Source organism: Prunus dulcis, chromosome 2 (assembly GCF_902201215.1).
Source record: "Prunus dulcis chromosome 2, ALMONDv2, whole genome shotgun sequence".
NCBI lineage: Eukaryota > Viridiplantae > Streptophyta > Magnoliopsida > Rosales > Rosaceae > Prunus > Prunus dulcis.
The window spans coordinates 3,185,745-3,198,071 of NC_047651.1; the positions used below are offsets into that span (position 1 = coordinate 3,185,745).

A 12,327-nucleotide genomic window follows, 5' to 3' on the forward strand; every position below is an offset into this window, starting at 1 on the left:
TGATAGTCCAAAGAAGTGCAGCTCTCATCTGAAAATTCTGTTTTACATATATATCATAAGTTTCAACACCAATTTCCCACAATGTTCGCAATTCATCTATCAATGGTCTCATGTATACATCGATGTCATGGCATGGACCCTTGGGCCCAGGAATAAGTAAAGTCATGAAAACATAAGGCTCCTTCATGCACATCCACGGAGGAAGATTATATGGATATATGAGAACCGGCCAAATACTATAGTGCAAATTCATGTTCCCAAAAGGGTTAAATCCATCTTTTGCCAAACCAAGTCTTACATTTCGAGGTTCCATACCAAATGACTCATGAATTTGATTAAACGATTTCCAAGCCTCAGAATCTGCCGGATGCCTCAACACTCCATCTTTTACACGATCCTTAAAATGCCACCTCATATCTACAACTGTCTTGGATGACATGAATAATCTTTGAAGTCTTGGTGTGAGTGGAAAATATCTAAGCACCTTCCATGGAACCCTTTTACCTTTCTTTTTGCTACCCTTTCCTTGTCCCTTCCATCTCGAAAGCTTACATGTAGGACACTGCGTTGCATTTGCATGCTCCTTATAATAAATGATGCAATCATTATTGCATGCATCTATTTTATCATAATGAAGACCTAAATCTGAAATAACTTTCTTTGCACCGTTGGTGGTTGTAGGTAACTTCTCACAAAAAGGAAATGCATTTTTCAACAATGTTAGCAACATACCAAATGCTTTATTGCTCATAGTACCGATACCCTTTATATGCATCAGGTTCACAACAAAAGACAAATTAGAATACGACTCACAACCTGCGTACAATGGTTGTTCTGCCTCTTCTAACAATTTGTAAAACTTGTGCGCATCTCCATTTGGATCTTGTGGACAACCTTCTTCTATTAAACCATGCATATCATCGTCTTGCTCCGTACTGGCCACATCATTTCCATCATTGTCACTGTCACTTTCATCACTTTCATCACTATCATCATCCTCACCCTCACCGTGCAAATACCATGTAGTATAAGTTAGTTTAATTCCGTTATAAAGAAGATGCTTGTGTACCTCATACCTCAGATGTCTATATCTATTACTGCATTTAGAGCAAGGACAAAAGATCTTAGAATCATCCGGCTTAACATGGTTGTATGCATAATTGAGAAAACTTTCAACTCCTGCAAAATAATCTTCTGACGACCTTCCAGATTGCATCCAAGATTTATCAATAGGCATTTCTCTACATAAATAAGTTCCAGTTAATATTAATAGAACTCTGTTCCCAAAAATTCAAATATTAAAACTATATCAAAGACATCAAAATCAAAGCCACATTTATTACTCATGTTTTTTTTTTTAATTTATGCAAAAGTTAGGAGGGGAGAATAGAATAGTCTTTGATTTACTTGCAAGTCATAAGTGTACATATTCACATATCAACAATTTGTACTCTACTGCCCATCGTGCATATAAAAGAAGAGTCAAAATAAGAGCCAAGCCACACAAAAAAAATGATTACCTTACCTTAGTCTGGCTATAGTCTGGAATACCATTAAAAAATATGATATACCTGTGAAAAATTAACAATGACAGGAAGAATACACAATAAAGGGTCACGCAATCTTGATCTGAAAACAGAATCCTGATCTGGCCCAACCCTCTACTGCCAATAACCGAACAGAATCCTGATCTGAAAGCAAAAGTGATTAGAGACAAATTCATATACAAATTCAAAGAAAATAAAGTGAAAAACTCATATAATCCTCAAATTACTAAATCAACAAAATCATAATCTTTCTTTCCCTCGTAATTTTCTGACGAACCAAACATATACAGTGAATTATAGATGAAGCTAATAAAGAAAGACAGAGATGGATGGATGAAGGTAGAAAAACAGAGCAAAAGGATAATTAAATTAAATTAGATACGTACCAAGACAGTCGCCAACATGGAAAGTGGCGTGAGTAGCCCATGCTTGCAGGTTGGAGGAGAGATCCCAACCCGAAGCTCCGCCAACAGAGTTGTTGGTGTTGATTGCAGCAGCAAAAGCAGAGACGCAACGGAACCACATGCATATGAATATATCACCACAGCGTGTGAAGTTATGGATGTCTTTGTATCTTTTACTCTTTTTGCTGCTGTTGAAGGTTGAATACTATTAGGGTAAACTAAAACTTTCAGATGAAAGAAGGGAAAAAAAAAAACGTTAACCTAAGAAGGGAAAAAAAAAAAACGTTAACCTAAAACTTTCAGACGAAAAAAAAAGGGTAAGCTAAAACTTTCAGATGAAAAAAAAAAAGAAAAAGAAAAAGAAAAAGGGTAAGCTAAAACTAATATTGGTAAATTCTATAAATAGAAATTTGTATTCTGCTTTTTTATTGGTTAAAGAACTTTTGACTCTCAAAATTTTAATTTTAATTTATTTATTCTCCATCATTTAAAGTCAGAATTTTTTTCTTAATTGTTCATTCTTTATCTTATTTCCAATGCCGGAGCAAATTTTTTTGTATCATTGCAAATCTTCTTTTATTCTTTCATATAAATCCCAGCACGAGCAAGAAACAATCTAAACAAATGGACCAAACATTTTAGTTGTGGGTTATAATTATCATGTATTTGTCGAGGAGGTGATGTAGAACAGATGGCAGATTTTATCGCGGTTGAGCTAGAAAAAGGACGTAGTGGGAATTGCAGATTTGTCGTCCAAGCTCCGATTAGGATGCAAGATACCATTTCGGAAAGGGAACGACGCCACGAGTCCAACTCACCGCTACGCTGTGACATATGATGGATTTTGGCATTTTGAGGTCGTTTGGCCTTCCAAAACTATTCGAGTTAAGTTTTTCAAAGTTAATTTTCAATGTTTCCTTAGGAAACCCTCACTTCATAATCAAAAGAAATTGTGAAATTCTAATATAATGAATTTAAATTGGATTGGATTGGATTACATTGGCCTAAAATGCGATACTATATCGAATTTGTATTCGAATTATCATACTTAACATGTCAATAGTTTTTTTAGTTTTTCAAATACTCTTGATCACATGTTCTTCCGATTGATAAAGATATCAAATTATCAAATAATATAAAAAAGTTGATTTCCCTCATCATCATATCAAAAGAATTAAGTGAAATTACTAATATAAATGAATTTAATTTGGATTAAATTGGCCTAATTTGGATTAAGTGAAATTAGTAATGTAAACAAAGTTGGATTGTATTCGAATTTTCAAATAAAAGTCTTTCGTACTATAAGACCATCAATTTTAGCTTGATCCTTCCTTTTGTTTTATCATTGAATATGAAACATAATGGAGTTGAACATACAACTAGGTATAGATAATGTGATCAACACTAAAAAATATAGATGTAGATCAATCTCAAATAATTTAAGGAATTCAATTATTGAAGTAAAAATATAGATGTGTACATCGTTTTTGTCATAAGTTGAAGATTACATAAAAAAGAAATCAGGGGGAAATGTATATTTGACAAATACTAATCTCAAATGTGATCAAGTTTCAAAGCCCTTTCTTTTATTTTCTTAAATTAATTTATTTATTTAACAAAATATATTTAAAAAATCAGCAATTAACTCCCGCTTGCCCAAAAAAAGTGGGGGAAAGCCCAAATTAATTATTTGTTTGCCGCTCAAGCCTCTTTTTTAATTTAGGTTTTTTGCTAACCCTAATTGTTATTAGTTTTCAACAGCAGCCACAAAGAGGAAAAAAAAACTTCCATACGTCTTCTCCCTAAACCCTCTTCTCCTCAGCAATATCAAGGAAGCCATTGATTGAGCCATACAGGTAACCTACTATATTTTTGCTAATATCCATGTATTGTTATAGATATAGAAAACGTGTGCTGGAATTCTACCTTGGGTTGGGTTGAACCTATAGAGAACTAAGAGTAATTTTGGGTTGAAGTGGAAGTTGGGTAAGTTTCTACTTTCAAGTTTGTGGCCTTGGTAGTTGGGTGTGTTGGATAATTCTGAGTTTGAAGAGGATAATAGTCATTTTATCTCGAATTTGGGACTGTTTTGGTGTTTAAAGCTTATTAGAACTGAATGTCAAAGAATGTGATCTGCATTTATGCAGAAATCTGAGTATGTGTTCTGTTCCGGACAAAATGGCCTAGTTCATATTTACGTTTTAAACTGGGGTTTTGATGTGTGAAAAATAGACATTTCGATGAGTATTTCAAAACTGATTTCATTCAAATTGGAGTTAAATTAGATTTTTGACAAATTTTTGAATTTGGAATTATTCTGCAGAAAACAGAAAACTCTGCAGCCTAGTCTGTTTTGGATTTCTATCTTTGACTTGCTTCCTCTTCTCCTCAGCAATATCAAGGAAGCCATTGAGCCATTCACACCTTTTCTTTATCAAATGACATGGGTTCTTTTGATTTATGTTTGTTTTTAATTATGACAAATCAAACAAGCCATGACATGGGTTCTTTATGTTTGATTTATGTTTCTTTATCAAAGTACTATTTTTTATTTATGTTTGTTTTTAATTATGACATGGGTTCTTTTGTGATTATAAATGGCAGCCATGGCAAAAAAGAAAAAGAGCAATAATAGAGCATCACATGATCGCGAAATGCAAGAGACAAATCAAACATGTATGAGTTATTTGCGTGTTATTATCGATTAAATTCTTGTTTCTATTATTATTTTTAGTTGTATTTCTATTATGTGAGTTTTTAATTTTTCAATTATGTTTTGTGTTTATATTTCTCTTACAAATGATAGCCGTGGCAAGAAAGGGAAAGAGTCAAGATAGAGCATCAGGCACTGTACATCCTCAGTCATCTAGACTCTCCTTAGATCGCCATATTTCCAATGAGTCATCACATGATAACGAAATGCAAGAAACATGTATTATTTATTTTGAATATTTATTTTGAATTTATTTTGTATATATGTATTTCAATTATATGATTAGTTCTCAATTAATTTCTAATTTTTTTTCTCTATTATAAATTGTAGCCAGGGCAAGAAAGAGAAAGAATCAGAATAGAGCATCCGACATTACACATCCTCAGTCATCTAGACCTTCCTTAGACCAACGTGATGACCTCATTGAGCCATCACATGATAATGAAATGGAAGACATGCCTCTTGAAACTGAACCATCAAATGGAGAAGGTAATGCTTTTATACATATATCATTGATTCGCACTGAAAAATTGGTTGTAGTAGAAGTTCCCCAGTACTTCAAATATTTGTATTTTTTTTTATTAGGTTCAACTATTGGAATAAAAAAAGGTAGAGGGAAGGCTAAGGGTAAAGATGGAAACGGCACTCCAATTCTAATACGTAGAGGAAGGTAATGTATAAGGCTTGCAAAGTTAGTCATTTCTTATGTAGATTCATTTTTATTTATTTATTTAAATTTGGTTTAAATTTTCAGGATTATAACCACTGGAGCTGTGCGAACTATAGGAGTACTTTTTTATCAGGCTATCGATGGAGCATGGCCAACATTTAGAACATTTCCATCAACTCAAATGGATTTACTGTATGATCGCTTTAACGCAACAGGATACACACACACATGCTCAGAGGAAGAGATGAGGGAGGCATTCGAACAACATATTAAATTGCGACATTCCGATTGGATGTCCGCATTGAGAAATAGCGTTTTTAAGAAATACAAGACTACTGGTGATAGATACACTCATTGCCCATTAGGGATATCTCAAGATGTTTGGTCTAAACTGGTTGATCATTGGTTGCAGCCTACATGGCAGGTAAAAACTCAATTTAAAATAATATTGTTATGACTCGCTAGTGTATGCTTTGGTTTATTTATAAATGCCTTATATGGGTTCACTAAATTGATATTCGATTATGATTTACTTTTTTCGTGCAGGATAAAAGTAAAAGAAACAAGTCTAATAGGTCGAAATCCACAATTGTGCATACCACAGGTTCTGTTCCAATGGAAAAGTACAGAAAAGATGAGGTAAAAATATCCATTTGGTTGTTGCTTTGTTGACTATTCCTTTTGTGGTTATTTCCAAATTTGGTCCTAACAAATTTCATTGTTTAAATCTTAATAGCTTGATCGAACTGGAATTGAACCGAGTCCAATTGATTGTTTCAAAAAGTTCCATGTAAGTAAGCCTAAGAATGGAGGAGAAGAAAGTTGGCCAAGTGAAAAGGCTAAAGAACTTTTTGTACGTTGCCCTTACTTTGTTTCTCTTTTTTTAAAATTTTTTTAAATTATTCATGACATATTTTTATATCCATGTTTATATTTCTACTATTTCATTGAAGGAAAAAATGGAGAATAAAAAGGTTGCTGCAACGGAAGACGAGAATGAAGTAGATGATTGGGATATATACAAGGAGGTTATTGGTGGGCCAAGTCACGGTCGTATCCTTGGCTTAGGTGGTGGCTATAGTACAAAAGATGTGTATCCCTCAGATGACCAAGATTGTAATAAACGTATATGCTTAGAACGTGAAGAAGAGCATGAGAAATTAAAGGAGGAAGTGAAGGACTTGAAAAGTGTGCTGTATGAATTGAAAGATCTAGTTCAAAGTATGAGGGAAAACAACTCAAATACTTATGCACGCTCAAGACAATCTGCTCCAATGGTGAACTCTTTTATTCTCATTTCAATATTTTGCTCACTGTTAAATATTGTATTTGTTATTTTTATTCTTAAACGATTTATGTCTTATTAATTATTACCTTTTATTTGACAGGACAATGTAGAAAGTTGTTCAGATGCTCACCTTGAAGATGAGTAGTGCAACATCAATTGTATTTTGCTACAATATGTATTTTGAATTTCAAGGTTCTGATATATTTGCGGATTGCTTATATGTTTTAAGGATGATGGGGATTGTTTATGTTTTAACTATTTAGAATAATTTTAATTGAACGCTTAAAATTTTAGTACAGTATGGTGTCGTAAGATTTTTTTTTTATATTACCAATTAAATATGGATGATTAGAAAACTATTTATAGCAAATATTATGATTCAAATTTCTTTTTATTAATTTTTTTATAAAATAATTACATTTTTCGACCACATTTCCCTCTCGTAATGCATATTTCCAACAAACACTTTATTATCGGAAATACTTTCCGACAATAATTGCCTATTTCCAACAACATTCCCCACGACATAATCGGGTCGAAACAATTATATTTCCAACCACTTTTTCGTCGAAAATATTTTCCGACAGGATTAATCTATTTGCGACAAACTTTGCGACGACTAAATGTGGTTGGAAATATATATTTCCGACGTAACTTGCTCATCGAAAATATTTTGTTATACTCTTTTCCGACGAGCTATTATATATTTTCCACGAACTCTTTTGGTCGGTAATGATAATTGCGATGAAATCTAGCCCTCACAAATAATATATCATTGTCGAAAACAGTATTTCTGACGACACTCATTGGTTGAAAATATGATTTCGCAAAAACAAGAAGTCACGATAAAAGAACTATTTTCGACAATCAAGTAAGTAATTACGACCACAGGTACGGTCGGAAATAAATATGTAGGGTCATTTAAAAAATCCATTTCCGGTAGAAATTTAAGCAATAGCTACGAAGCCTGGGCGTCGGAAATACATTATTTCCGACAGAATGGTCGGAAATGAAGTATTTGCAACCGGCCTTTTAGCGACGACTTCCGACAGACTTTTGCCGTCGAAAAAGGGTATTTGCGACGGCAAAAGGCTTTTTGCAACGACAAAATGCCTTCTTGCCCTCGGAAAAGGGCTTCTATTTTGTAGTGAATCGTGTCTTATCTTGTAATAGGTAATTAATGTAATGGCATAATATTTATACGATACCAGCTCCACAAAGTGGTTCCTACCTACGTATTTTTGGTCAGTAAGTAAATGGAAAAGATTAATGAAGGATATTTTTTGGTTAAAGGCGATGTGTTATATCTCATAATATGCAGGAAAGCGCCAAGTTGGTGCGTCTCGGTGATCGTATGACGTCATGTGCTAGGACACACAAGCTTTGTCATTTCGCAAGATTTGATGGGCGACTAAAGGATTACATGCAGGTGTGTTTCATATGCAAGCTCCAATTATGTGAATTATCGGTGATAATGAATATACCACTTTTTTGCAAATATATATTCTGATGCACTATGATGTAATTGGTCATTGGTATCTTTTGGTTTGTGACATTTTCCATAAGAAAGCAGAAATTTGGGACAGTTTACCTGATATGCGTCATAATAAGAAATGCGAGAACGATTGCCAACTTACTGTAAGTGGAGAATCTTTTGTTCAATGCACTTATATGTATTTCTTTTGCTCGATGTTACTTATGTCGACTATGTTGTTGTTCATGCAACAGTTGTTGTACCTAGACTCCGTTTTTCATAATGGCATTTTGTCGGTATTTGAGATGGGGTGGACGTTCTCCTAATTTTCTGTTGTGTCCCCATTTGATGCCAATCTCGTCAAACCTAATGGTGTGGATTGTGGCATTTTTGTCATAAGACACATGCAATATTATCGTCAATTGTGGCATGGCCGGGTATGCATTGCGCCTGTGCCATTTTTATAGTAAAAATGTTTTACACGCAATGAAACGCTAAATATTTTTTTGTTGTTTGTTGCAGTATGATTCTAATGTACAATGAATTTGCTATTCAGTTGCTGCGAAATGAAAAAAAATCAATTGCGTGATGTGATAAGTGAAGCATTGAAAGTGATGGAAAATGCATCTGATTTTACGGCGAAGGGGAAGAAGATTGGTAATGTTGAGGTTAAAACAAAGGATGTAGCGAATGTCACCGTTAGAAAAAAGAGGGTTTATGTTCCGAAAAAAAAAAATCCAAAGTTACTATACCAGAAACATGTATAGGCCGTGGTCAGCCTAGACCTCGGCGCCACTAACAAGGTTAAGTAATGGGACTGTCATGATTGACCAGAATATATTTTTGTGAGCATAAATGATCATATTGACATCATTATATAATAAATCTTATGGTCACTTCCTTTGGAATTAACAAATTGAACCCACTGAGAGTGAACAATACACGATCATATTTGACATCATTATATAATAATTCTGTAGCATCAAACAAATTACATAAGCTAACAGTTAACACCTACCACAAAAGATATAATCTCAGTTCTGATGTTCACAATTTTATCAATGTATACCACAAAAACAAAATACCCATAATAATATTTAAGTTTTCTTCCTTAGCCTTTTACTAATAGGCTTTGCTTCTGGTTCTAACAAAGAGGTCTTGTGTTTTTATAGTGGTGCTTTGCCTTTTGCTTTAATCGCAACTAATTTTTCTTTGGTATGCATCTCCCCTCCTTTGCATTACATTTTCACCACAACTCCTTTTTCTTCGGTTTTAGGGGATGGTCACTTGGTTTTGGTTTTCTCCACTAATATCTCGTCTTCCTCGTCCTCCTCCTCGTTTTCCTGGTCGTTTTCATCATTCTCCTCACTTTCCTGGTCATTTTTGTCCTCCTTCTCGTTTTCCTCCTCATTGTCATCATCCGCTGCATTCTCACCATCCTTACATGAAGTCTCAAACCCATTATCGTTGTTATTACCAAACTCATCATCCTCATCATCAATTTGATTATCAACTTCCCCATCATCAATTTCTTTTCCAGCATGGCGGTCATGGTTGTGTTTAGTGTGTCTCTCCTACAAAAACAAAGTCATAATCTTTGATGATTACTGCAATTATAAATATGTCGCCTAATCTTTAACTTAAAATAGAATAACAAATATGGCACATAAACATCTTAACTACTCGCCTGTATTGCATCAACATTAGCATGAAGATGTTGTCTTGCAAGTCTTAACTCCTGCAAAAGAAACATTATTAGGTTTTAAAACACAATATTTTGTTTATATTTACAAATCCAATTAACATAAGTTATTACTCCTCTGCATATAATTCTAATTAAAGGTAATTCATTTACCATAACATATAGCGAGTGGAGTTTGAATTCATATAAGCCATGTATATAACAAAAATCCAGTACTTAAGTGGATTGCATTAATTTGGTAACACTTCTAAAATCAATTCAATCCAACATTACCTGTCGAAGCTCCCTTATGATTGTCCTAGCAACCATGCATTTAATGAAGAGTAAAGAATTTAGCCCACTATTTATATCTAATAGTTCTGATGTTGTTAATATACTTACCTTTAGTTCAAATATGCAATGTAAATAAAGTTAATATATTATTGTAGTTTCGAGGTCAATATTGTAATCACGTAGACATGACCTCAAACTTACACATTTGACATCCTCCGGGAGTCGAACACAGATGTTAGACTTGCCTCTTGGAATATCCAATATTTCACAATCATCACCATCTCCACATTGCACCACTTGAACAGTCCATGGTGGAATTTTAATTACACTACCTTGAACGCTCAGAGCAACGGAAGTCACACCATCTGTCATAGTCTACATAGTGATATGACATGAATCAAATTTTGTTTTGCATTATGTAACTATATTATGAAGGACCATTGCGAACAGTAAAACTTAACTCCCTATCCATACTTAAATAATGGGTATACATCATATACTGATTTCGAAACCCTCGATATTCCATGGACTCGGCAAACCCGTCCTTTGCATTAAAGCCATTACTTGATGCTTTGGTTTCTTTGTCCAAGGCAAATACTTTCATGTCTTTAAGCATGGTTCTAAGGGGTATTTTTGGGACTCGCGGCTCTGGTGTACCCAGGCTTTGCACGGATACCCTTTCCCATAAATACCAAGCATACCCGGCTTGTCCTTGCAGTAGAATCCTTTGTTTTGTCATAAGAATGCTGTTTTGCACATAATCATGTAGGATCGCATCCTTGATTTCCCACAGATGCCAATTCACTTGATCAATGGTGATATATCGGAGTGTTGTCCTAAACTGCTCCAAGTTGTGGGATGTTTCCCACACATCTGGGGCATATAACCAGAGAAACGCCCGACGCACATAATCTGCATCGATCAATGGTCGACTTAAAGCAAATGGCTTCAAGTACACGCACGCCTATTCCTATAAACAAAAAACGTACAACCGTTGTTAGTTATGACAACAACATTATCACATCACAAGGAATTGTAATAATCATTTAATCGACCAACATAAAATGACTAAACTCTTATACTCGCCAATAACCTAATGCGCTTGCCATTAGCCTTTGAGAAAGAGCATCCATCGACAGATACAAGCATGCCAACCCAGCCTGCCCTAATTATAGTCTTTAATTTCCTCAACTTTCGCCAAGCTTGGCATGAAATATTATAAATACACAGATTCACTATTATCATTGCATAAAGTGCTGCCAAGCAATGTGAGAATGAATCCACCCATTAACTGGTCTTCTTGTTTAGGGGTTTGGGGCTTCCACTTCTTATACTTATCAACAATGTCCTTGTATTTCATCTTGGCATTAAGCATGCTTAGAATGGGGTCCCCAAAGAGCCTCACCACCTCCTCAATTTTTGTGTGAGCGGAGATGTCATACTCTAAAGCCTTCCCAAACGGGTAAACTTGTGATGGCACTAAAGTTCTTTCGGGTTATTGTAAGCTCCCCGACCTCATCCAGATTGAATGTATATGTAGTGTCCCACCAACGCTCCGTCAATGTCATTAGGAGGTGTTTGTCTCTCTTTCCATTTGTTGCAAGAAAATTTGCAAAATTATAAAACCCCGCAGATGCTACTTTAACCTTCACTTGACCAGGCAATTCATTTTGAAACCATAAACCACAAAGTTTGTTGTTTCCGCATCCCTTAATATGTATCAAAATATTCTGCAAGTGTTAATAATATAATTAGATGCAAGTACAACAGGGCAAACTTTGTGTTAGGTAATTGCATATTTTTAAATTTCATCCAATTGCCATACAGTGGGCAGGTAATTACATATGTGAAATCTAATTGCTCACACTTTAAATGCAATTGGATTCCAGATAGTATATAGGTAATTGCATTTGTGAAAAGCAATTGCACAAACTTGAAATGCAATTGGATATGTACCTTATGAGATAAATGGTCAGTGATATTGACATGTAGCACAGGATCATATGAGTTATGGTTCTTGTGTATATATCGCCTTATGCCAAACAAAAGGTGATCCGCAGGATTTTGGTATGGTGTGGAACTTTTCCCTCGCTCAGTGGTTACAATAAAACGGTTGTTTTTTCCCTTTGTCGCCTTGTTTTGCGGCACCCAAGTAGTTACAACTTTGCCTTCGCAGCGTTTCTGTGAAGTTGACTTCTTGATTGAGGGCTTCTTCCCAATACTTCACAAGTGAAAGGCCTGAGAAAAATACAAAAC

The 12,327-nt window shown here is 34.7% G+C and overlaps 1 protein-coding gene across 1 annotated transcript in view; it reads right to left on the reverse strand.

Moving 5' to 3' along the window:
• LOC117617460 overlaps nt 1-2,072 on the reverse strand; it is a 2,432-nt gene extending 360 nt beyond the window's left edge. The window contains exons 1-4 of the mRNA XM_034346837.1: nt 1,934-2,072; nt 1,676-1,691; nt 1,521-1,571; nt 47-1,241 (exon numbers count right to left, since the gene is read on the reverse strand). Of these exons, the coding sequence (XP_034202728.1) occupies nt 47-1,241; nt 1,521-1,571; nt 1,676-1,691; nt 1,934-2,072 (1,401 nt within the window). The remainder of the gene's footprint in view (nt 1-46; nt 1,242-1,520; nt 1,572-1,675; nt 1,692-1,933) is intronic.
• Between the last annotated feature and the right edge of the window lie 10,255 nt (nt 2,073-12,327).